The sequence below is a fragment of the Urtica dioica genome, chromosome 8, assembly GCF_054948205.1.
Source record: "Urtica dioica subsp. dioica isolate 48M chromosome 8, U.dioica_male_clone48M_v1_H2, whole genome shotgun sequence".
NCBI lineage: Eukaryota > Viridiplantae > Streptophyta > Magnoliopsida > Rosales > Urticaceae > Urtica > Urtica dioica.
Window position 1 is genome coordinate 35,320,871 of NC_142763.1, and position 27,232 is coordinate 35,348,102.

General features: G+C 37.3%; 2 protein-coding genes across 2 annotated transcripts; one reads left to right on the forward strand and one right to left on the reverse strand.

The window, feature by feature from the left end:
• Positions 1-16,722: 16,722 nt before the first annotated feature.
• Positions 16,723-19,806, forward strand: ROPGEF1 (rho guanyl-nucleotide exchange factor 1). The gene is made up of 5 exons (XM_089623504.1): positions 16,723-17,291; positions 17,427-17,543; positions 17,638-18,161; positions 18,607-18,963; positions 19,046-19,806. The coding sequence occupies exons 1-5, from the start codon at positions 17,006-17,008 to the stop codon at positions 19,481-19,483; spliced, it is 1,722 nt and encodes a 573-aa protein (XP_089479630.1). The 5' UTR covers positions 16,723-17,005; the 3' UTR covers positions 19,484-19,806.
• A 716-nt stretch (positions 19,807-20,522) lies between these two features.
• Positions 20,523-22,791, reverse strand: LOC149389508 (F-box SKIP23-like protein (DUF295)). Its single transcript, XM_089624288.1, has 3 exons — positions 21,482-22,791; positions 20,929-21,016; positions 20,523-20,851 (listed from the first exon to the last, which is right to left on the reverse strand). Exons 1-2 carry the CDS (start codon positions 22,649-22,651, stop codon positions 20,975-20,977), a joined length of 1,212 nt encoding a protein of 403 aa, XP_089480414.1. The 5' UTR covers positions 22,652-22,791; the 3' UTR covers positions 20,523-20,851; positions 20,929-20,974.
• Between the last annotated feature and the right edge of the window lie 4,441 nt (positions 22,792-27,232).

A 27,232-nucleotide genomic window follows, 5' to 3' on the forward strand; every position in this document is an offset into this window, starting at 1 on the left:
GCTTGTTAGGATAAATTATTGATTAAAAGAATATACAAGTACTCGGACTGATTTTATTTTCATTTTCTTTTTTCACCTTCGTTTGAAGTTTGAACATAAAATTTAGGATCAAACAAAGTGGCGGTGCTAGTTTATGTAAGGAAGCTGCCATGATGTAAATGATAACAATACAAAGATAGAATTAAGATTCAAATCTCGTGGTTATGTGAATCATGGGTATTTCTGAACACAGTATTACACTACTATACTCATAAGAAAAATAAAATAATAAACTCAACAGCCCTTTTCCTAACCTAATGACTTCTTTAAATACATATACATTATGAGAGTAGTAAACTGAGACATACATGAGTAGTAAACTGAAAAAAGTAACAAAAATATGTACATTATGAGAGTAGTAATCTGATATATATATATATATATATATATATATATATATATATATATATATGAGTAGCATTAGACATTGAGAAAGTTTCAAAAAACAGCTATCACTAATCTTCATGAACTAAAGATCTACGAGTGATCTTCATATACAAAATATCTACGGGTGGTCTTCATAGACAAAAGATGTGAAAGCTTGATATAACAAGTAAACCTAGTAGGATATTCTATTTATAAAAGTGTTCCAGAATTATCACTTCTTATTCTATTTTTTTTTCTTCTTCTTCGAACTTGATTCAGAGTCGTCCCTTGATATTTTAGCCTGGTCTTTGATTTTCTCTTCAGCAAGGTCGTAGACTTGGTTGATAGTGTATTGTGTTGTCGTACTTTCTGTTGCAGTATTCTTTTGTAGGAAAAACAATTTGACGACTCCGTCACCAGGTTTAAAGATTGCTTCAAGTGAGGATTGGTTTGAGCTCTGGAATTAATAGATAGTAATCGTTAACTCTGAGGTTTTGTTACACATAACAAAATAGGGACAAAATAGTTTCAAAAGCTAAAATAGATCACTACACCTAAAGAAAACACCATTCTACGTTTGCATGAGTAAATATACACACACACACACACACATATATATATATATATATATATATATATATATATATCGGCGGGCACAAGTTACAAATAATCCAAAGTTCAAGGCATTTGTTTGTAACATGATTTGGCATTATATGACTAAATATTTTTTGGGTGCGCTTCTTGTTTGGTGAAAGAAATCTATAGCTATGATCTTAATTCTTAACCTGTCTCGTGGTGAATTAAATGTGGTGTGAATGGTGAACTATTATTTTTATTGGAGTGGCAGTGAATTGTAGGTCGTCTAGATTCACATGATTTTGCAGTGATTTCAATGTGTGTGATAAGTTTGGCTAAAGAAAGTAACATATACCTTAAATAAAGACATAAATTAAATAATAATTGACGCATCAAGATGGTATAAAAGTGAGGATTTGGTACGGAAAGTAAATTATGCAGAAGTGGCAAATAATCTACTGGAATGTAACATTTTTTCTTTTGAAGTAAAAGAAAGGAATAAATGTATATGAATTGAAGACAAGGGTGAGATGTGCTTACTTGGTCCACAATTGTTGATAATTCTTTAGCATTGCATGAAAATAGCTTCTATGTTGTTTCTGCGAAACAAGTTGCGTCAATTGTGTTGGTGCTCGATTCATCGGAAGTGTCACCTGAATTCGTAACCTGTAAAAAAATGTGTTTTTATGCTATTTGCGAACACTAATATAACCGATTAAAAGTAAAGAGAAATTAGATAAGAGGTTTACCATGGAGTAAAAGTGTTTCTTGAAGTATTACAGTTGTAGCAGTCAAAGAAACTATTTATATTCATATTTGTGCCTTTTTTGCAGTTGCTACAGCCGTAGTAATAAAAGCTTTTATTGTAGTTTGTAATCGACGCCTTTGCTCTTATCCAATTGCTTCGAAACTTTGTGTTCTATAAATGTTGTGTTGTGAATATGTTATAGTAAGACACACCCACACAAAATACGTACACATAAAACACACACGAAATCATTTGTTAGTGTTTATTTGAGTTTCATAATACCTGATTGCTGAGATCGATGAACTTTGTGAGACTGATTATCACAGATTTAGATGGCGGAGGAAGAGGTTGCGTTGATGGTTTTTGTTTTGTTGTTTGGCCCAGTCATGTAAAGTCTTGGCGTTGTTAATTTTCCTGCAAATTGGAGCAAACATAATGAATAAATAGTGAAATAGATATAAAGAAATGAAAAATTATTAAAGGACGTACCAGATTTCTAATCTATTAGCAGCTGATAAATCAGAGTTCAGTATGAGTGAGCTTGTGGTTCTTGTTGATAAGACCACGCTACCTAAAAAAATGACGAGATATGTAGTCGGAAATGTGTATATGTTTTAAGTTTTGTGTTTATGTAAATAGTAATACCTCGGAAATTTCTTTCTCGTAAACCAAGGCCGACTATGATTGGATATATTTTTACGATTGCCTTGATAGACGCTGCTTCATTCGTTACAAAGTTATCCAATATTGATAGCCTAATGACTTGGTTGCTGAAGGGGAAAAAAGTGTTCAGTTATTTGTACAAAATCTAGGAATTAAGCAGTTAAATGTGTTATTACCTGTCATCGATCAATGTTAATTGCTGGAAATTAGAATTGTTTTTCATTGCCTTGTCTGAGATATCAAGTACTATACCAATGACATCTGTTACAAGTAAAAGAAAACGTTAGCACAATGGTTATTGTATTTTGAAAATGATTTTGGAAATAATATATGAAATTAAGTAATTATTGGGTTCATAGACATACTTAAATCTATCTCATCCTTGTAATAATTTTTGCACAGTGACGGAGGAGTGAAGTCATAAATTTGATCGAGCAGTGATGTGTTATCTACTTCGACTTCTTCAATGCGTGTTTCTTGTTTGAATGTTAGATGAAGAGCAGTTCCTAGTTGTTGGTACGATGGTTTCTCTCTTTCCACTATAGCATTTGATATTAAATATGTTCCCCCTCGCTGGAGAGTCTGCTTCAGTGGCTCAATATCTTCATTGAAAATAGTTCCTCTTATTTTGTTGCCCTTGATAGCTGAAATAAGAAAAAACGTTAATCAGATTAATGGAAATGCAAATATTATGGAATGACATCTAAATCTCATGCATTTAAATTAATAATGTTGTTTAAGGACAACATAAAATAAACATAGCATAATCAGTAAAATAATTACCTACGAAACTGTGGTTTATAGGATGCTACGAAGTTCATCGGCCATTATTAATAATTAATAATGGCCTATAAACCACAGTTTTGAATATGGAACCATCTTTTCTTGCCATAGAAGAGAAAATGGGATCTTCATAGAATTTAATAAGTATTTATAGAGGAAGCGATTTAAAAACATTGAAAAATATGTTGAGTTGGCCTAATTTGAAGTTGTAGAAAATTAATAATGGAAATGCATGTATAACCACAGTTTAGTTATACATGTTTTTTTTATATGCCGAGATATTTAGGAAGTAGGAGATATGCCAAAGTCTTTAGGAAAAAGGAAATCTGTGTACATTTACGACATATTTGAATGATTTAACTCAAAATTAACAGCACCTATGTATAGTTTTACAGCTAGTTACTAAGATTTATAGCAAATGAAAAATAAACATTACAATTTCAGTGTCTCATAGTGGAAGAGAATAAAGTCATATGTAATGAGAATATGTGTATGCAATACCAATAATTTCAATTCTGAAAGATGGTAGATAAAATTATATAAATTGTACCTTTGTATCAACAAGCACCAAGTTTTGATTTTTTTTGGACCGTGGGTTTCCTATCTGACCACTTGACTTTTCAGCAACAATTAATTTTGACGTCCACGATCTTTCTTTTGGTTTTAACTCTGATATAAGCTTAGTTTCTTGAGGATTTTGACCAGGTTGATCTTCATCTTTCAGCTTGATCGAAGATGAACAGCAAGTAATGAATTCGTTAATTAGTGTCAAGTCAAGATGATTCATGTATGAATGACTATATTAACTGTACATGGAAGTTGAAGACATGATTCTTGAGTTAGAAGTTTTTTAGTTGGTGAACCTTCTGTTTGTTTAAGAAATGAAGTATCACTATTATCATGTTATAAATGAGCTGTGGCTGAAAAGGAAGATCAGTGGAATTAGTTAGTGAGGATGAATTCTGAAAAGAGGACAAGTGGACTTCTTATTCATTTATCATTATCAAAACTTACTAATATTGTAGCGGGTGGAATTGTCTACAAAAAACAAGTGCGATTAGTGTCATTGAATTTCGCTTGTTAAATGCACACTACAACTACTAAAGTGTTGCTCAAATTGTTTGAAATACAGTATAAGAGTAACAAATCATAAATTCGTAACATTTGACTTAAGTAGTATTTGAGATAAAAGAATACTTCGTACTGTTATTGCTGTTAGTATTTGAAGTTTCACTTGAATTATATAAAAATTGGACGGCCCACAAGAAGAGTTGTAATCTTTATATTGTACATTTGAAGTGGGAGTTTGTTGTCAATGGTGCCCACAAGAAGAGTTGTAATCTTTATATTGTACATTTGATGTAATAAAGTCTCATGAAGACTCTTGCTTGTAATTGCTTATTCATTAATAAAAAGTTGAAACGTTCATTCATTCTTCCGTGTCTGTTTGAAGCTTTATGATAAAACATTAGTCTTTAGTCCATAAACAAAGTAAACAACTTGCGAAGAGACAAATGTAGATTTGCATGAACAAACTCTTCGTAGTTTGCTTAAAACGATATTCGCAATCTAAGGGTCAAAGGACTATTGTGTGACATTTCAATTTTTCCTTATTACGTTTCCAGCTTTATTCGTATGTTGTATTTGAAATATTCCTACATCAATGAGAAATTTTGAGGAACATCATACTCAAAAATCATTTTAGACACTCTCGGAAATTATTTCTAATTTAGGAAGGTCTCGTTTCGAGTCAAACTTTCTATTTTAAGAAAGTTGACTCAAGATAAAAAGTCAACATTTAAATTTTGATACGATCTCATGTCATGAGATATTTAATTTCATGTTTCATGAATCAATTTCATTAAATCACTTCTAGATTATTTATTATTGAATTTATTTAAGAATGTGACACATTTTTTTTATATATTGTGACACAATTACAACTTCTAGCAATGGTACACTTTTCAAACAACCTTGTGGCATCAAAAGCCAAATTGTTTGACTTATTCCTCTTGGTGTAGCCGTGCAAGATGTTTCTAGTAGGACAAAATTTGTTGTCTTGAAAGTTGCCCTAATTGGTTGTTGTGTAAGAAACCTTTTGGTGGTGATAAGTTTGTCCTTTCCAATAGTTTGATAAGAACAAATTTATCTCATGCATGATCATGCATAGAACCTAGAATAGGACATCTTTTTAGTGTATGGATGTGTAAGAATTTTTGGTGTGTTTCAATAAGGAAATAAAAAAAAAAAAATAGAAGAGTGGGAGGGGTAAACATGCACGGTTTGTCCAAGCCATATAGAACCCAATATTTTCCTATAAATAGACCCCAAGACACTCTCTCATTTCATCCCAAATTTTCAAAGTTTAGGGAGAAAAAAAAAAGTGAGTTAGAGTGGAGAGAGAGACAAATCATAGAATAGAGAATTCATTAGATTTTCTTCTAGAGATCAAGGTGAAGATTAGTTCTTGTCCTTTCTTCAAGTCCAAGAGGTTAGTATTTTTCTCGTCTTAATTCTTTATAATTATAGTTCCTTAGTATGTTTTAGTTCTAGTTTTATTCCCATGTTCCCATCCAACCCTAGGAACTAGAACCTTACAATGCATGCATGAAATGTTTTATTTTTCTTCAAATCTGCCTTTTAATTTATGTAACTTTGGTAATTAGTTTTTATCACTTCTAAATACTCAATTTGTTAATGGAATATACCAAAACGAAGCTACATATGTCTTCTTTTGTAATATGTCTTTATATGTATTTTGTGTGTTTTATTTTGTTCATAAAAATCCTCTAAATGCACACTGCTAGGGAGATATCCTTAGGACCCGAGAAGTGATGTCATGCTATGGAGTATATTTTAAAGATGTTGTTTTAATAGTTTTATTTTAAAAATATTTTTGTAAAATATATATTTTGTGTTTTAAATGTTTCAAAAAGAAATTTCATAAAATAAAGTTTTAAAGAGTTCGAACGAGTACTTTCAATTTTGTGTGCCGAAACTAGATTCTCATCCGGACAGATTTGTTTAATGAACTTAAAAATAATTCTGGGAATGCTTTACAGATTATTAAGCTATGTTTAATATGGCATTTTAAAAATACGGATGTTATTGTTGTTTTGCAAAAAGAATCACCGAATTCCGAGTCACGAGCAATCCGTAATTAACAAAAGTGTAACTATAGGTCATCCTGAAAATAATTTTTTCCAGCAACGTTTTTACAAACTTTCAAATTATATTTTCGATATGCATCATGTTTTCCCGAGCCTTAGATCGTTCTTAGAGCTTTAATATTCTTATAGGTCTTTTATCCCTTAAGCTTGGTTTTGTAAGAATAGATTATAGAAGCTCATAAGTTATTTTCCTATAGGTTCGAGAAAGAGTCGGATTCCTAGCTCGAGTGCTAATAAGTATCTTGAAACCGAGAGGTGAGTTCATCTCACTACAATGCGAATTTGTTCAAAATAATATCATGTGCAAGTATTACTTAATTTTATGGATGTGTATTATTTATTACTATATGCATGTTAGATTACATGATTATGTTTCCAAGTTTATCTTACCACATTTGTGAACTATGCTTAATATGTATTAAAGTATTTTTATCTAAGAATTTCCAAGCATGCTTTAGACTTATTTTATTTCATGAACTTTACCATGCAAATGATTTAATAAGTATGCAAGTGAAAACACTAAGTAGGTGACGTATCGGCCTACGCCAGAGTAGGTTCTTGCGACCCACCTCATAGACGTTTATGTCTCGATAAGGTGAGGCGTACATGTTCAGGAAGGGCGGAATCGATGTTTGGCCGCATGGTTTCCATAAGCCTTAGTGCGCACGATACGATACGATCACTAGGGGTCCCCGAAAATCATGAATCAAGTAACAAGACATGTATCACGTTGATAATAAGATTTAATAAAACTTTATAATGTTTATTTATTATTACGTAGAAAAATGTTTTGTGAGTTTTACATGAATTTCACTGAGCTTTAGCTCACATGTTTGTATATGTTTTTTTTCTTCGTTCGCATTGTAGGACACGTGCAAGGTAAATGACTTTGAGTTGGGATCATGGTGGCGACAAGAGTAAAGGGTGGGGATGGATACCGCTACCCTAATTAAAACGTTTTTCCGCTGCCAAGTTATTATGATAATTGTGTTAAGCATGTTCCTTTCTATTTATAACATCTTGAAGACAAATAATTATTTTGGTGTCGAATAAATAATTTTTTGTACTTATTCATATTATTATACTCTAGAGTTAAAGTTTTTAGTTAAGAATAAATAATTGTTTCAGTTCTAGTTGTTTTAAAAAAAATATATTGACAAGTATGTAATGAAATTCAAGCTTCTATGATCGGATAACGACTTTAAAAAAAAAAAAAAAAAATCGGGTCGCTACATATTGACCTCAGTACGATTGTTAGGAGAATCTATGATGTCTGGTTATGGGGCATTGAGAGTTGGAGACTCTATAGTTCTTCTACGTATCTTCCGAAGGTACTGAATTGACCAGTGCACTTCTAGAAGACAAGATAAGAACAAACCATTTAACCTCTTATGTGTCGAAGTCACTACGTATGAATTGCATCATGCTTACCTTAATCCTGAAATGAGACATGTCATTTCATAGCTTACGTATTCTCATTTGAGAAAGTCAGAGTTCGGACTCACTATGTGATTCCGAACAGGACCTATTGGTGAAGTACTAAGTTATGAAGATGTCACGAGTAACTTTGTGAAGTTCTCATAGATATAGAATTCATGTACAAGATTGCTGAAATGCAATGTATATCACCTCATGCTTTGTTCCTTGGAGTGTGAATAAATGAACTGGCCAGTGTCCAAATTGAGTCCTGACTCTTTTGGATGAAACAATGTGACTTGTTAGCTCCTCGTCAATACATTGTTTCTAACTTATTCACAGGCGACAAAGGAGTTGAGGAAATAACAGCTAGAAGGGTAAAATGGTAATTTCGTAAATCCCGACTAGCTGATGATATTCATGAAGGGTAAACATAGATAATATTCAGTGGATCTGCTCATCATAATTTGGTTGAATTCTTGAGTAGAAAATAAATTCATTTGAATCGAGAGATTTTCAGTGTCAACTCTTTAGTGGAGTCAGTTGACATTAAGCTAAACTTGGAAAAGGTTTGTGAACTTTTGAGTCCAAGTGTTTAGCTCAAGCTTTGTTCATTTGGATCCATGAGGTCACTGTCACAAATCATATCGAGTATGAATAGTTAAACTAGAAGCTAAGTCAAAACAAGAACGAGATAAGTTTTGTGAAAATTGTCAAAAATGTATTTTTGTCTTTTTAGACATAGGGTGAAATGAATGTCAATAAATTTTTTTGACATTGTCATATGATGGCAAATGAAATTTAAATCACACGGCCAACTTAAAGAATTTGGGCCTTGAGGATTAATTCCATTTCATAGAATTTTACTTTAAAATTCTTAATGAGTTTTTCTTATGTTGTCATGAACAAATGAAGAAACATCTAGAAGCTCCTTCTAGAAGCTCAAATTTCGTCCAACCCAAGGAAAATAAGGCTGAATTTCGTTCATGCCATAGTGGGAAAGAGAGTTCATTTTGTGCATTAATGTATGAAGATATTTGCCAAAAGAAAAAAAGAGGAAACAAATTTCCTCTAGAAGGAAAGTGCAATTTCGGCCAACTAAGAGAGAAAGCAAATGAGGAAACAAATCCAAAGGCTTCTAGAAGCTCATTTGGACGTGCAAGGGGTATGAGGAAACTACATTTTGAAGGTAATCCTCCTCCTATAAATACCCCACCTCATTCCTCTCATTTCATTCATTCCACATAAGTTAGAGATTGAGAGACTATCTCTCTAGACCTTGTGGCCGATTTCTCCTCTCTCTCTCTCTAGTTATTTTTCGTTTTGTTTTGGCACCTAGGTCCTCATTTGACCTAGTGGTTTTAGCTCTTCGACTTTGAGACTTGTTCTCGAGTCGTCGTGTTTAAAAGTGCCCACTCACTAACTCCTTATTTCTCGAGTGATTCATGCGATAGAAACTTTCGTGGTTGCTCGAGTTGGCGAGGAAAGAAGAGAGACGTGCTGCGAGGGAGACAAACGTTGCAACTTTCCAAAAGCTTCTCAACGTTCAAGCTTCTAAAAAGGTTAGTAATCTGTAATGCTCATAATAGTTTATATCATGTACTTGCTCTTTGTCTATGTTAGTAAAATCGTTTTACTTGTCAAAAGAAAATTTTTAAAATTCCGCCGCTTACCGAAGCGTTAAACTTTTTCTTAAACCCTAGATCAATTCCAACACAATTGACTATGATACGGCAAATGAGGGGAAAGTTGTTGCATGATACGACATCGTGGAGCCTTTAGTCTTGATTGTGGCGCTTTGTGGCTTTATGTAGATAAGCTCATTGCCAAGATATCCACTCTCTTTACCGGCCGAAAGCTCGTCGTCACATTTTCCATCATCAAGATCTCTATCAATAGCATCTTTGTCGCCATCTTGCTAGTCTACGGAATCGATCAATTCTTCAACACTCACCACGAGAAAAACATATTATAAAAATGAAAAATGTCGCTTCAACTTAAAGCCCAAATTTTTATTCTAAAAGTGTTTTAGAAGCGACATTAAAAGCGACAAAAGTCGCTTCTAAAAATAGTTTTGTAGTAGTGACTGACTACTTTAATCGATGTGCATCTCTAGTGGCCAAAACATTGTGGCTTTAAGAAGTGAACCGGTGTTTTCAGGAAGAACGGATTATCCAGCGTGGTGGCGATTATAGGCGCCTATGTGTTTATTGGAGGAAGCGCACCAGAGATTATGGTGTTTATTCCGTCTAATCAAGCAGCGAAGGATAAGATTGCTTAGAACAAATTTGTGGCGTTAGTATTTCTATGCCATATGGTGTCTTGTAGGGTTTCGAGTAAAGTTTAGGTGGCGATTAATTTCACCGCCGCCAAAGATGCAGTTTTGTTTACGTTCATATAAGGGTTAATGATTGTTTTTTTCTTTTTTACATTTAAAATTAATTGTTTTCAAGGCAACAATAATTCCTAAAGGCATTGTTTTCACCCCAGTTTCTACGATGATCTTTGTTGTAGAATCTTAGACAACATATGATTCTATAGTGATACAAAATCGTTGTAGAAACTTCGTACTTTGATTTTTATCCTGTTGTACATCATTTTCTGTAGTAGTGATACTTGTCACAAATTTGCTTTTTGTGAAAAACTTTGCAAAAAAATTATATATCATGACAAACTTGTCATAAAAAATTATTTTTTAATGACAATGTTTTTGTTGTCAAATTTATCACAAAAAATAAACAATTTTTTGTTATTATTTTGTCATAAAATATAGGTTTGAAGATTTAATGATAAATTTGTTAGATTTTTAACTTGCAAGCGAAATCTCCCCAAATGACCTCATTCTCGTCCCAAATCAGTTAACTAATGCTAGCGTTGTTTGTTGTTACATCTACAAGCATGTCAACGTTGATTTTCATGGTCCCTAGTTTAGAAATGTTACATCTCTTCGATGTGATTCGTCACTTCAGGGTCTTCACTGAATTTCATTTGCGAACACTTGTAAAACTACTTAAGATAATCAAGCGCTTCCTCTATGGTATTCTCTGTGTGTTCTCTTTTCATGGATCTTAGGGTGAGGTTTCAATTGTTCCAAGATGCCACTACACCACCATGCAAAATAACTCTATGCTGGTTCTAGTCAGCATCTGGTGCATTGTAATGCAAAGGCCCCCAATCACCAATTAGCATCTTCCAAATAGATTGGCTTTGCTCGCAATGTCATACTGTGTGATATATGTCTTTTGGATAGTAGCGACAACACGAGTAGAATCGCAAGCAATCGACTCATCTTCTTCAGAGGTTTCTTTTGGCAATACATTGTGGGATGCGCTCCACATGCAAATGTTCTAGTTTCGAAGAGACCTTGAGCCTCCATAGTTTGTTCCATAAATTGGTAAATTTCTCTATTTTAAACTGATATATTTATCATTCCCTCTTTTCATATATTAGTTATGATTCATGAGAAAACTAAAAGCTGAAATTAATTTTTTTTTTCTTTTCCTATTTTGGGATAAGTGTCCCTTGCATTATAACTGAAAAAGGAAAAATGACAGTGATTTACTTGTACCACTAGGCCATTGGAACTCCTACCATATTCAGTTGACATATAAATAGAAGTAATGAACTGTACTATTCATTCATTTCTTTTGTGTTTATATATATATATATATATATATATATATATATATATATATGTCAATTGTGTGGTACTAATTTATGTCAGAAAATGGCTCAATTATGTTGTTATTTAAAAAAAAGTTAAAGTTCAAATGCAACTCAGTACAAATAAAGTGAAGCTGTTTTAGGGAGCTCTAACTTTACTGAAATTGGACCATAACATAAATTGTCGTCCTAATCTATGATAATTATGAGCAATAACAAGTCTATCTAGCTAACAGTATTAAAAAATATATTTTTACGCTTCTGAGAAATATTATGTATAACCACACATATGACATTAATGTTAAATAGTATACGTGGACTGAGTCATTAAAATGAAATCCTTTACTGATGATTATATAAATACTACGTCTGTGATCTTTAAAAATAAAAATAAAAATAAAACCTTAAATGTGTGACAATATAACAGTTGGTAAAATAGTTCGTCAATTTCAACATTCTATGGGGTTTGAAGCAGTTTTTGAACACCAAGCAAATGATTTTTCTCATCAAGGATGACAGTCTTTCAAGATTGATATCAATACTCTCCAAGATATATATATATATATATATATATATATATATATATATATATATATGTATGTATATATATAAGCTTATAAACGCAGGGGAATAAATTCCCAATGAACAAAATACCTTTTTAGACGTAAAATAAAAGATGGCCTCGCTGTGAATCTCAGACAACAAGACCACAATTTTTATATCTTAATAAACCAAATAACATGCTACAACAAAACTCATAACAATATGTAAATTCACTTTCTTGAGAATATATTTGTCCGAGGATTTATATTAATTTTCTATAAGAAAGATCTAATTTGCCACTAGACCCGAATTATGAACATTGATTAGTGGATAAATCGTAATAAAAGTTAATAAACACCGGCTCTTGGTAATCAGTGACGCGTCATGAACTTTGACTACAGAACCAATTATACAAGTGATATTTAATCACCCATGAAATGAATAAATTCCATTAAAGATGGTGATCAAATTAAAGCGATGGGGTCAACATATTAATAAGTTCAACGGTTGGATTTCGCTTTTTATTATTACCATTAAATAAAAAGATGCATGTAATGAATGAAAAATAAAAGAGACTAGTTTAGGTGGTTTTGTTGATGCGGAAACAATTGGGTCGCAAAATCACTCAAAAGTGTTTCACTTTATTTTTTCATTGCCCGGTTATGAACCCGACCATGCCGGCCTAAATTTGTCTTTCGCCCCACCCAGGAATAACCCTTCATTGCATGCTATGAATATTGCGCCCAATCATGAGAAGACACATGCACACATTTTTTTTTTTTTATAGAATGACATTTGTATAACAGAAATGATTTTGTCACAATGGTACGACTGACGACTCCCCACCAAAAAGTGATAAACACCAAAAATTATTTAAAATTTGTCCACTTGTCACACGTTCAGTGGGTCGTTCAAAAGTCGGACCCGTGACAAATAACATTCCTCTTTGTATATCGTAACTTTAGCTATAAGAAATCCGTAGAAGAAAGTGTGATGGCAACGGGTACGGGTAAAGCCGGGTACACCTATTCTGTTACCCGTACCCGCTATAATTTTTTACCCGTTACCCGGACCCGTTTTACCCGGATTTTGAGACGGGCCGGATAACGGAGATACCCGCCGGGTAAACGGGTTAAAAATATTGGACCCGTTACCCGTTTACCCGGTTTAAAAAAAGGGTAGCGGGTCGGGTAGACCCGCTTACCCGTTTACCCGTTTATAAAATAAAAAACCATCAACAATATAAAGTTTAAAAATAATAAAAATTAGGTGAAAAATATCAAAGTGCTACTACAATATAAAGAACATTAAAATTCAAAATAAATAAATAAAAAATACAAAAGAAGTCTTCATTGCAAATTGATCATCTTCATTGTAAATTTGGTCATCTTCATTGCAAGATATAAAAATTTATTATCTTTTTAAATATTTAAAAGTTAACGGGTCAGGTCCCGGGTAACCGGATACGGGATGACTATTCTGTTACCCGTACCCGGACCCGTTAAAACCTTAACGGGTATTACCCGTTTACCCAAAAAGAATGGGTATTACCCGACCCGAATAAATTGGGTAACGGGCCGGAACGCGGATAACGGGTCAAATTGACATCCCTCTTTTTTCTACTTCTTTTTCCTATTTCGTTTGAAGTTAGTTTGAGAGTCAATGAAATTAAAAGGAAAAATGATGCCATTTTTCGTCAAGAAAAAATGAGATCCACATAATAATAAAAAAAAGATATCAAATGTAAAAGATTAAGATTGTGCACAGTCAAAATCGGTCAAAAGAATAGACTGGTCTAAACAACTTTAAAAAATTAATATAGAGCAAACCAGGCCCGGCCCGACAGTGAAGCGAAGTAAGCAGCCGCTTAAGGCCTCTGAAATTTGGAGGAAAAATAAATCCCAAAGTTCTGTTAAAATGGACCTCGAATTTTTGCCTCATTTTACATACAAAAAATCACATTATAATTGTTGTTTGCCCACTGTGCGTAAAATGAAAAAAGGCCCATTACAATTGCTGTTTGCCCCATTATAATTGTTGTTTGCCCATTATAATATTTATTGAGAATGATAGTTGATATATAATTTTTTGTTAATTTTTTGAAGGCCTAAGTTTTAAATTTTGCTTAAGGCGCCCGTATAGCTTGGGCCGGCCCTGGAGCAAACCAAATAAGAAAAACATCGGATCGAACCAAATAAGAAAAAAATTAAGACCAAACCAAATCTGTTAATGTGGTCGGGTCTGTTTAAGACCGTAGACCGTTTTATAACATGTTAGACTGGATCATTTGAAACCAGGGTGTATTTTGCATGCTTTTTTGTCATATTTTTTTAAAATACAACTGGTTTAGTGGGGTCTAGACCACGGTTTAAAAAATTTAGATCGGACAAGTGAAATTTTAAGCAGTTTAAGTGGTCCGATTTACGGTTTTAATGATTTTTGTGTGCCACCCTATCTAAAATCTCCCAACAAACATGAACTTCTAACGCTAAAAGTAGTATCGTGCCACAGGTCTAGCAATGTGCCAAACCTACCGGTCTCACTCTCAGATGTCGCCCCACAATCTCGCCACACCTTATGGCCTCATGCTAAGATGTCGCACCACATGTCCAATGATGTGTCACGCCTCATATTATTTCTTCTTTTTATTTCAGCGAGGTCGTATAGTACAATTGGTGTCAGTTAAAATTTATATTATCGCTAATACTGTAGACTAACGTGATTTAAAAGTATAGTTGTGATTATTGTAAACTCATCACTTTTAAGAAAACATTCTAAACAACTCTCGATCAATTAGATTAGAGTTTTTTCTTATTTCTTCTTGCTTCGCCCCCTCATTCATAAAATTCGAATGCTATATGGTACATGAGCATATTCATATTCTTTAGTAAATTTGAACTCCATCTTTATTCTCTTTTCTCGATTCAAAGCTCAAGCTTGATCTATGTCGAGTCTTGATGAAACGTCGACAGAGGAATCTTCTGGAATCACCAAAGCTCATCTTCAACGATCCAACATTGACGTTCCCTTTAGTACTTTCTATCCTCACCACTTAGACTCTTCATGCATGATTCTTATCTCTAAGCTCCTTAATGGAGACAACTACATATCTTGGAGTTGGTCTATGAAAATGCATTCTCAATGAAAAACCAAATATGTTTCATTGATGTGAATCGCCTCAATACATGGAATCACAATAAAAATATTGTGATTTCATGGATCTTTTACTTTGTCATGAAGGAAATGTTTTCAGGTATTCTGTTTGGCCTCTTGGAAATGGAGATTTGGAAGGAGCTTGAAGAAAAAATTCACCAAAGCAATGATTTGAGGATCTTCCAATTGTGATGTGAATACGTCAATCTAATTAAATCATATAAATTAATTGGCATACTTCACCTCCTTAACAATCTCTTCTTCTTTACTTTCCGGTGACAAGAGACGGAAACCTATTTTCTGATATGACAATGACGACGAGGTCATGAAGGGTACATGGTCCGCCCCTGTGTTTGACTGCGTTACGCTCACCGTGTTGATCTAATTTTCTTTGCATTAAAAGAAAATAAAAATCTAAATTAATTCGCCGTGGGAGATTTTGGTTTAATCATTTTCGATGAAATAAATTTTAATCATTTTAACTACTTCCAAATGCAATGGACTAATTTTCCTTCATATTATAACTTCTCATCGAAAAATTCAAGTTCAAACATAGGCCGGGGGTCATGCTTAGATTAAGTCAAATATACTAATTATTGTTGTTCTTATTCTCATTTTTTTTCACTGATAAAAAGTGATTATTTTTAGTGATTTTTGTATGTATTTGAATTCTCATTAAAGTTCAAACGATTATTGGATACATATCCCATTATTATTTCTATCAATGTTTTTGTATTTCTTTGACCTTATTTATTAGCGATTAGAGACATGCATAATTTATTCTACATTATAATTTAGGCCGCCACCTTCAATATTTTTTTAAGTTGTTGTTCGACTTTTAATATTACTTTTAAATAAAAAATCTAATATTAGCCTCTCTCAAGATTTTCATTTCAAATATAGCCATCCCTACCCTGGCTCTGTCGCTGTGACTTGTACACAATACCAATACAATGAATGTCGTAAACTTTAACCAATTAAAGGTTGAATTTTGATCGAAGGTCGTCATTAGGTTTTTTTATTCTTTCCCTAGAAGGTCATTAGTTTAAAATTAAAATTGGAATTTCCACACTATTTTTTCAAAATAATAATGACACATGGTGAATTGATTGACTGCTTAATTATTTATTAATTAACTTCTACGCATATCTGCAAAGATAAAATATTAAATATGACCGTATCAGAGAAGAGGCGTGGTCTGAGAAAGAAATCCCGAATACTTCTACTCCACACAAAGTCAGGCTTTTGTATGCGTGCCAAATTTCCCGTGTCCACCGTACCACCCTATCCACGTGGTCCCGCATCATCACGCACTTCCGTACGCAAAAATAAACGGTCCAGATCCTCCTCGGATCATCACGGATAATTAATCACTGAAAACAATGGCAATTAGTAAACCCATAAAGAGACCTCTACACACGCCCGTCTCCAACACATTCCCTAAACAAAAAACGACAAAAAAACAAACCGCCGTTTCGTTTGGTTCTCGCACGCAATCAAACCGGCCGTCTCAGCTCCGGCCCTACACGAGCCACGTCACTGGTCCATGAATTGATAAATAATATTAAATATAATAATTAAATAAAGACAGTCTCTGATACTAGACGGTAAGCCTAGCTTTTGCTTTTTGCTTTTGCTTTGCTTCATCATCACCATCATCATCAGTATAGTACTACTACTAACACACCACCACAATTACTTGTACAGAGACAGACCAGGGAAGAGAGAGAAAGAGTAGAGAAACGATTTCCTTTTTATCTCTCTGCTTTAACGAACACTCATCATAACAATCACTACCACCACCACTAACAATGTGGGTCTGAGAGAGAGAGGTTTTTCTTTTTCGTTTTCTCTGTTTTTTGTTCTCGGGGATCTGTGTGTGGCGATGGAAAATGCGAGCTCCGACGATGACGTCTCCGAACGGCGGAGCGATCGTTGCGGGAGCTATAGCCTGAGCGCCGACGTGAGCGAGTCGGAGAGCTGTAGCAGCTTCTCTTACCGGAGGTTCGACGCCGAGGGAGCTTCGAGCTCGATGAGTCTCGCCTCGTCTCCGCGTCCGCTCGCCGGTAAATGCGTGTTTCCGACGCCGGTCGTGCTTCCGGTGGTCGGAGGGAAGGCCGCGGCCGGGTGTTGGGCCGAGAAGCCGGAGAAGAGAGAGAGCGATTCGACCGGTAAATGCGTACATATCGATTCATGAATTCAATAGCCGTGTGTCGTCTGTCTCAGATAGCGAGATCTCGCATTTCTGTGTTTCTGAAAACAGTCAGAGAATGTCTTATCGTTAATGAATTACGAAAAATTTGCAGAGATCGATATGATGAAGGAGAGGTTCGCGAAGCTTCTACTCGGAGAAGACATGTCCGGAGGAGGAAAAGGAGTCTGCACAGCCCTGGCAATCTCCAACGCCATAACCAATCTCTCCGGTTGATTTCAATCTCAAATTCCCCTCCGTCTCTCTTTTCACATATCCTTTATCACTTTTAACTAACCTAGATTAAAAAAAAAAAAACCTTGCAGCGACAGTGTTTGGGGAGCTATGGAGGCTAGAGCCATTGGCGGCGCAGAAGAAGGAGATGTGGCGGAGAGAAATGGATTGGCTTCTGTGCGTGAGCGACTACATAGTGGAGCTGGTCCCCGGCGGAGGAAGCGGGAGCTACGAGGTGATGGAGTCGCGGCCGAGGTCGGACCTGCACATGAACCTCCCGGCCCTGAAGAAGCTGGACACGATGCTGCTGGGGATTCTGGAGGGGTTTAGCCGAACGGAGTTCTCGTACGTGGACCGCGGGATCGTCCTCGGCGGAGAACAACAACAAGAAGATGATGATGTGGCGGCGCACGGGAGGCCGTCGGTGAGGCAGGAAGACAAGTGGTGGCTGCCCTGCCCGAAGCTGCCCCCGGAAGGGCTCTCCCAGGCTTCCAGGAAGAGGCTTCAACAATGCCGCGACTGCACCAACCAGATTCTCAAGGCCGCCATGTCCATCAACAGCGCCGTTCTCGCCGAGATGGACATTCCCAGACCTTATCTCGATTCCCTGCCCAAGGTATTTTCTTTCACCACAACCAAAACATACGTATATATATAGTCTCATTTTAATATAAACTAAACTACTTGGAAGCTCATCTCTGTTAAGGGAAACACATAATATGTTTATGAAGCTTGGAGAACTCCGAGACTAGGGTTACACCAATGGTGTACTGTCACAGGTTGATTTTGAGAAATATCACAAACTGGATGCATTAGGCATTTTTTTTACATAGCAAAACAACCAAGGTTTATCATTATTGTGTTTTAATTGTATATTCAAGCCCCTTCAAAATTTGTATATTCAAGCCCCTTCAAAATTTGTATATTCAAGCATGCTTTGCCTATTTTTCTTAATTTTTGAATGGGTATATAGAAATAATCTTATTCCAATTTGTAGCTGTGGTGTGTGGCATCATTAAAATGAGCTTGTTTTTGTTGTGTCGAAATTCGAAAAATTGCAGAGCGGGAAAACTTGTCTGGGGGACATCATTTACCGGTACGTGACGTCGGAGGAATTCTCCCCGGAGTGCCTTCTGGACTGCCTCGACCTCTCGTCGGAGCACCAGACGGTGGAGATAGCGAACAGAGTCGAGGCGGCGGTGCACGTGTGGCGGCAGAAGGAGCGCCGGAAGCAGTCCGCTCGTTGCAGGAAAGGGAGGCGGCCCCTGTGGGGCGGCAAGGTCAAGAGCCTCGTCTCCGAACCGGAGAAGAACGTTGTGTTGGCCCGCCGAGCCGAGACCCTCTTGCACACCCTCAGGCGCCGCTTCCCCGGCCTACCTCAGACCGCTCTCGACATGAACAAGATTCAATACAACAGGGTGCGTTTCAATTCCCTAAAATATATATACATATGTAGATGTATTGGTTGGCTGAGTTTTCGTTTTTTTTTTTTTGTGGCAGGACGTTGGACAGTCGATTCTGGAGAGCTACTCGAGGGTGATGGAGAGCTTGGCGTTCAACATAATGGCGAGGATCGACGACATTCTGTACGTCGACGACGCCATCGCTCGATGCTCCTCGGGGCCGGACTCTGTGCCGCTCTTCAACAGAGGAGGTCTCGGTGGGCTCCCGATCCAGAAGAGGATGTCTCCGAGCCCGTTCTCTATCCAACACACTCCGTACGCCTCTCCTCTCGCCACCCCGACGATGTTCGCTTCCACGCCACTTGGCGGAAGCCCGGGAAGGACACCTGTGGCCACGATGAAGAAGACGCCGCCGGCGTTCATTGCGGACCAGAAGTCGGAGAAGCTGGTCTCGGCCGAGTTCGAGAGGTTGTGGTCTTATACTGGGAGCCTCAGTTCGAGACGTACGAGCGGGGACGCTCCGGAGCGAGATTAAAGAACATGAATCATTTCTTTAGGCCTCGCTATTTTCAACCTAAATCACAGTGGTAAATACTGGTGGTGGGATTTATTTAGTTTGTATATCCTTTTAGCAGTCTAGGCTCTTAGTTTAGAACTTTAGATTAAGTTTTGACCTTGCATTTTATATTTTATTCTATTATCATTAAGCTAGATATAGTTATGCATGTTTAAATTCGAACGATATTTATTCACCCTTTTTTTTCGTTCATGTTAGAATCAAATCTGTGGCCAGTAATATACTTCTGTGGCCGGAAATATACTTCTTAGCCTTCGGCTGGAGAAATTTTATTTTGTAGACTTCAAAAGTAAAAATGATATCAAGATTAGATTGCATAATTGTAAAATATCTAAAATTAAATTTTTAGCTCAAATTCGAAGAAAAATACTTTTTTAGCTTATTTTTTCATCTTAAATCATCGGAAATCATCTTAAATATTCGTATTTCATCGTAAATTATCGTAAACAATTATGAATTTAATCAGATTTCATCTTAAATTATCGTATTTCATCGGAAAAAAAAAATCTCAAATTCAAATTTCTAATTTTTTCAAAATCGATCTAAATCAATCCAAATCATCTAATAATCACTTTAATCATTATTAAAATTGTCCTACAACAATTAAAACACGAAATAAAGATGAAAATTTTACTTTTTTAGTCACTTTGAGCGTCAGAATATTAAATTCGAAAGAAAGAAAATATTATTTGGAGTGAAAATGAGAAAGAGAGTGAAAAAGAGAAAAATGGATTGAAAAAACATGTTGGTCCGGTTTGGAATCAAGTCAAATTTTAGTATTTTGAAACTAAGAGATCTAGCTTTTATATTTCTCCATTTTGAATGAAGTCACAAAATGAAATATCTCCTAAAAACTATGACTATGTTCTGGTTCGAGTTTAAAGTAAAAAACTATATTGTTCTGCTTCACTTTTGTGTGATTCTTTGTGCGTCGGCTTAGACCCCTAGTACAACATTTACACCGCCCATGAGAAAATAAATCTGGGAAAGAATTTGGAGACCACTTTTTATCTTTGAGAAATTATGTGTTATTTATTCACAAATCGAAAATAGATAATATACACTTTGCAGAAGGAAAAAAAAAACAGAAAAAAAAAGAAAAAAAAAAAGATAGGAACAGTTATGATCCTAAGAAATATCTTAATGTTGAGCTGTTTTTTATTCAACTTGATGTTCCGGGAGCATACTTCAAATGTAACAACTAGCTGATAAATATCTGTCCATGGCAATTCGATTTTACTTCACTCAGTAATGTATCACCAATATTACTGAAAGAGCGGAAGTCGAAACTCTCGGAGATCAACCCACAAAAAAACCTTTGCTGGCCTGCAATCGCAATTTCTCAAACACTGTTATGAGCTTTATTTATTGGGGATCAATTGAACCAAGTGCAATTCATTTACCGTTCCAATTGTGGCGACTTCTCAACAATTATCGAAATTCATAAAATCACAAGGCCAGTTCTTCCAATTGAACTTCGGTCCGGTTAACCTGTAATGATACACTCGACAATGCATTCAACGTGAATAAAATATAAAAGGTATCGACATCAATCATACACGAAACTATAGTGCAGAAGGCCAGTTAGCCATTAATCCAACACTCAAGTCATATTCTCAGTCACTTGATAAAAGGAGAAAAGCTCAGGGAAAGCCAAATCAATCTACAAACTGGATCGCACAAGCAGGCAAATCTTAATTAAGATTGAAAAAAAGAAAATGAACTGAAATCCGAAACTAAGGCAGACAGCCATAGGGCGATCCCCCACAACTCCTCTGAAAGGATAATCTGATTCTCGAAAATTCAAAAGTTCCGTTGACACCAAATCCCCCAAGGAAAAAAAAAGTGCAGTAAGAAAATATCTGATTCCAATTGCTTATGAAAGAGACTAAAGTCGTTAGCATAAGTGGCATGTATGTATTTGATGATTAACTATAGATTAACAAAAGAACTCACTCCCGATGATCTCGACGCTATCCAATCCGGGGGCGGCCAAAACAGCTTCGAAAACTCGGGGTAATCAGCCAAAGGAGCGATGATACCGTTTTCCATGTCATACACGCTTATATCACGACCCCGAAACGCACCATCTGCTTCACCGCCATTGCAGAAAAAGTTGTCCGTGAAAAATATGCAGTTCTTGCAGCGACCCAGATCGAGATCCGAGGCAGAGAACGTACAGTCGTCGCCCACGAACAAAACCCGATCTCCAAGGCTGTTCATCTCGGCCCACTTATTTTCCCTCCGATTGAGACAGTACACTTTGAACCTGACCGTTCTCTCGACCATGAACTCGTCAAACTGTTCAAACCCGTCTTCCTCTTCAGCCGAAGAAGCCGTGTTCAGATACATATCGACCATTAAGATCTCACCCATGGACTCGACCAAGAACTTCTTGTCCCCGCCAAAAACAGGGCCCGAAACCATACCCACGTTTGCGCTCGGATCGACGATAACGGCTCTTCCGGTGCTATCGACAGCATAGAAATCACCCCGGAAGAGAATCACGTCGTCATACGGAGCCGGCATATCGTGGATGATCGTCCACGTCTTGTCCCCAAATCTATACACGGCCAATTTCCCGGAGACGTGAATGGTGAGCAGAATATAGTCTTCCGTGTCGGAATCGAGAAACTTGAACACGACTTTCTCCATGTACAGGTTACTAGGATTGCTTAGAGAGTTTCTGAGTGGCCTAGAGTGCATGTAGTGAAGAACATACTCTTGACCTAATTCGTGAACCCTAAATCTCGACAAGTCCAGTACCTTGGGGAAAAGGTCAGGCAGTGGCTTGATTTGGAACCTGGAGAGCGGGTTCAGAAGCCGGAGGCTCCGTCCCGGCACGCAATCCTCGACCTTGACGAGCCAAGGCTCGCCGGGATCGGAGATCGGCGGCGGGGCGAGGAGGTAGATGGTGCGCTTGGAGAGGTGGAATCCCCAGGTGGTGTCGGAGATTCCATCGTTGGGGAGGAAGGGGAAGCGGCTCGGGAGATTGCGGTGCCGGGGAAGGACGGAGGATCGCCACCACGAGCACACGGATCGGAATCGGAGGAAGTGGGTTTGGCTGCCGAGGCGGTGAGATATTTCGCCGAGGAGCTCCGGTGGGAGCTGCGACCAGTTCGCCATGGATGGTGCTCCTGAAGAGAGAGAGAGAGAGAGAGGTAATCTGGATCCCCGGGAAAGGATTGGAATATTTCTGCTCGGAAATTTGGGAAAATTGTTAATAAACTGGATTATCGTGCTGTCGTCATTTAACTATTTAATCAATAGTAAAAATCTTGGAAAATCCATTTGTAAAGGTAAATTTGATTATTTATATTTTATACACTACAATATTTTCTATTTCAGTTATTACAAACATACATAATCTTTATCTAGGTAGTTTTATCTAATGTTAATCTCACACATACTTCGACTGGGGGATCCTCTTTTAAAATTTATTTTAAATGATGTAATATTAGTAAATAGTATTGCATGTGCTTTGAATTGCTAAAAATATCATGTAATTTTAACCAATAGACTCATTTTTCAATAATAATAATAATAATCTCTCTCTCTCGGGCATTCGGGTTAGCAACCTCTTCGACGCCGTAGATGTATTTTATATTCTTCTTATGTTATATGTTTCAATAATCTAGATTGATTTAGATTTGATTTGTATAATTAAAATTTTAATCTAGGGGTTTATTTTTGTTCCTTTTTTTATTTATATGTGCGTGGATCTCATTAAAAAAAAAAAAGCTTCCAAGAACATATTTGTGCATCAGGCAAATGTAGAAATTTCTTACTCTAAAAATTAAAATATTGGCAACTTGCGATTCTCATTATAATTGTATTTATGTGATTCGTTATTTATCTTTTTTATTTAAAGAATTTCAAACTCAAATAGTACTATATTTCCTGCCAAATTAATTTTTTTCATCAATCAATTAGACCAAATTGTCACATGTCTCACATGAGAGCTTAACTATAAATTTTTTTTTAAATTTTGCCCCTTTTTCTTAGACACAAACTTTCAAAATTTGAAGTTTACATGAAAAAATAATACTCTTAATAATAGAATTGAAGGTTGTGAATTTAATTACCAATAACAAATGTTCTTAAAAATTAAAATAAATAGTTGGATGAAAGATAGTACTTAAGTTTAAGTTGGTCACGTAAGGTCACCGTACCATAGATGATTCATTTACCGTTTTGATAAAATTGGTGTATTAACCATAAGCTTGTTGCCTTAAAAGCATAAATTTGCAATTTATCTATAATTTGGTGTAAATCTTCCATTTTCATAAACGCGTAATCAAACAAGTAGAATAATACACCATTATTATCCAAATGGTAAAGGGAAATTGGTGTATAATCTTGTAATATGAAATAAATTCTTCAAAGTTTGTAAGGTTCTTAGAAAATACATGCAAATGATTTGAAACATTTGAAAAAAAAAACACTTAAATTGAATGGTGATTCACGTATCATCCATTAACATAGATAGAAGAGGCAAAGTCTCTTCCATCTTTAATCCTATGGCCGCCACGTGGCGCATCCAGAATGCGACACGTGGCGGCCATTTTCATATTTTTTTTTTCCTTCGGGTTTTAACCCTTTTTTTTTCCTACCTAAAGGTTTTAACTTCTTTTTTTTTTTTTTTTTTTTTTTTTTTTTCAGAATTTAACTTTTTTTATATATATTTTTCTTTTCTTTGCCCCGACCTTTAGATTTTTTTTTCTCGGCTTTTAGATTTTTTTTTCCCCTCTCATCAATATATTTTGTATCTTTTTTATTTATATTTTTTTTGTATCTCTTTCATCAATATATTTTGTATAATTTTTTTATGTATATTATAATCATAATTACTAATATTATATTATATCGATAACATACATTATCCTTTATTTTTTTCCCTCTGCCTTTAATTTTTTTCCCTCTCATCAATATATTTTTTTTATATCTTTTTTATTTATCCATAACATGATAATAAGAGGCAATGCCTCTTCAACTTTCATTCTGGTTCCGTCACGTGGCGCTGCCAAGTGGCGACTTTATTTTTTTTTTTTTGTCCCCTCTCTCATCAATATATTTTGTATATTTTTTATTTATATTTTTTTCGCTCTCTTTCATCAATATCTTTTGTATAATTTTTTTTATATATATTATCATCATAATTACTAATACTATATTATACTATATCAATAACATACATTATCCTTTATTTTTTTTTTCACGACCTTTAATTTTTTTTCCCTCTCTCATCAATATATTTTGTATATCTTTTTTATTTATTTTTTTCTCCCTCTTTCATTAATATATTTTGTCTAATTTTTTTATGTATATTATAATCATAATTACTACTACTATATTATACTATACCAATTACATATGTTATTTTGAGTATATGTTATTATATATCTATAACATAATTAATAAGGAGCAACTTCTCCCCCACATGCATCCTATGGCCACCACATGGCCCCGCTAGATGGCGACACGTGGCGAGTTTTTTTTTTTTTTTGTGCTTCTTCTTCTTCTTTTTTCAGCTGTCATATTTTTCCCCCTCTTTCATAAATATATTTTGTATAATTTTTTTTTTATGTATGTTAATTTTTTTTCCTCCCTCTCTTATCAATATATTTTGTATAATTTTTTTTGTATATTATAATTGTTGTCGCTGTTTTTCGGACAACGATTTAGGAGTCAAAGGCGGTTAGACCCAAGGCCGGACCAAGTGGTCTCGCCTTGACTCGAGCGTGTCAGACTTGGTATCCCAAGTCGTCCCTTAGCTGTGAATGCCCCTTGAGTTCGTCAGAGTACCTGAAAAGCAGTAAAGAACAGGTGAACTACAAAGGGGAAACAGAGGGGGTGCCTCTGTTTACCTCTCCGACGCTCAACATTAGTGGGATTGAGGTGGAGTATAGAGGTTTTAGAGGTGGTGAGAGGCCAAAGATGAGCGAAACGAGTGAAGTATGAGTTCGGCAGCGTTTCGGGACTCAAAAATGGATTACCTGGACCAAGGGAGGGGCCTTGGTATTTATGGGCGACCAAGGGGCATTTTGGGCATCCCCTTGGCCGAAGGCCGGCTCTGAGTCGGCCATGGAGGAAGACCGGGTCTGAGTCGGCCATGGAGGAAGGCCGGGTCTGAGTCGGCCCTGGAGGAAGGCCGGGTCTGAGTCGGCCGTGGAGGAAGGCCGGCTCTGAGTCGGCCATGGAGGAAGGCGGGGTCTGAGTCGGCCATGGAGGAAGGCCGGGTCTGAATCGGCCATGGAGGAAGGCCGGGTCTGAGTCGGCCATGGAGGAAGGCCGGGTCTGAGTCGGCCATGGAGGAAGGCCGGCTATGGGTCGTCCATGGAGCCAGAGGCCGACCCTGGGTCGTCCATGGAGCTCGGAGGCCGGCTCTGGGTCGTCCATGGAGCCGGAGGCCGGCTCTGGGTCGTCCATGGAGCTCGGAGGCCGGCTCTGAGGCGGCCTTGGAGACGAGGCCGGGCTAAGGAGGCCGAGCTGAGGCCGAGATAAGGAGGCCGAGCTGAGGCCGAGCTAAGGAAGCGGAGCTGAGGCCGAGCTAAGGCCAAGCTCATCAGGCCGAGGTCGAGCTGAGGCCGAGCTAAGGAGATAGAGCTGAGGCCGAGCTGAGGCCGAGCTAAGGAGGCCGAGCTGAGGCCGAGCTAAGGAAGCCGAGCTGAGGCCGAGATAAGGCCGAGCTCATCAGGCCGTGGTCGAGCTTATCAGGCCGAGGTCGAGCTGAGGCCGAGCTAAGTAGGCCGAGCTAAGGAGGCCGAGCTAAGGTCGAGCTAAGGCCGAGGTCGAGCTCGTCAGGTCGAGGTCGAGCTGAGGCCGAGGTCGAGCTCGTCAGGCCGAGGTCGAGCTGAGGCCGAGGTCGAGCTCATCAGGCCGAGGTCGAGCTTGTCAGGCCGAGGTCGAGCTGAGGCCGAGGTCGAGCTCGTCAGGTCGAGCTGGTCAGGCCGAGGTCGAGCTCGTCAGGTTGGAGGTCGGCCATGGAGCTGGAGGCCGAGCTCATGAGGCCGGAGGTCGGCCATGCGTCGAGGGAGTCCCAGGGTGGTCGCTATCGCGGCCGTCGCTGCTCTACCGGGCCGAGATGGACCGGTAACATAACCCCCCCGAGTTTCCGGTCGAGCGTAGGTCGAGTGGAAACTCAAAATCTACGCTTTCATGCGGGTGCGGGATGAACGCTCTCGGGTTTGCGAGCATGCCGTAGAAGGGCTTTCAACGCATCGCGGGGGGCGGCCTCTGGCGCGTCACGAGGGACGGCCTTTGTGCGTCACGGGGGACGGCTTTTTTGCGTCGCGAGGGACGGCTTTTGTCCCGGGTCGATCGTGCGTGGCTTATTTTCTCGACCTACCAATGAAGGCGTGATCGATTTGCACGGCTTTACTATGCTGGCTTATTTTCTCGACCTACCAATGAAGGCGTGATCGATTAGCATGACTTTAGTGTACGTGACTTATTTTCTCGACCTACCAGTGAAGGCGTGATCGATTAGCACGACTTTATTGTGCGTGGCTTATTTTCTCGACCTACCAGTGAATGCGTGATCGATTAGCACGACTTGGGCCTCGGGGGGCCTTGGTGTTACGTTTGTGTGACCGGGTTTTCCGTGGACGCTGGCTAGACCAGGTACGTCCGGCGGACGCAAGCCTTTGAAACCCATTTGTAACTCGCTGCCTTTCGGCTCACGAGTTGGGCGGCGAGCGCGATGCC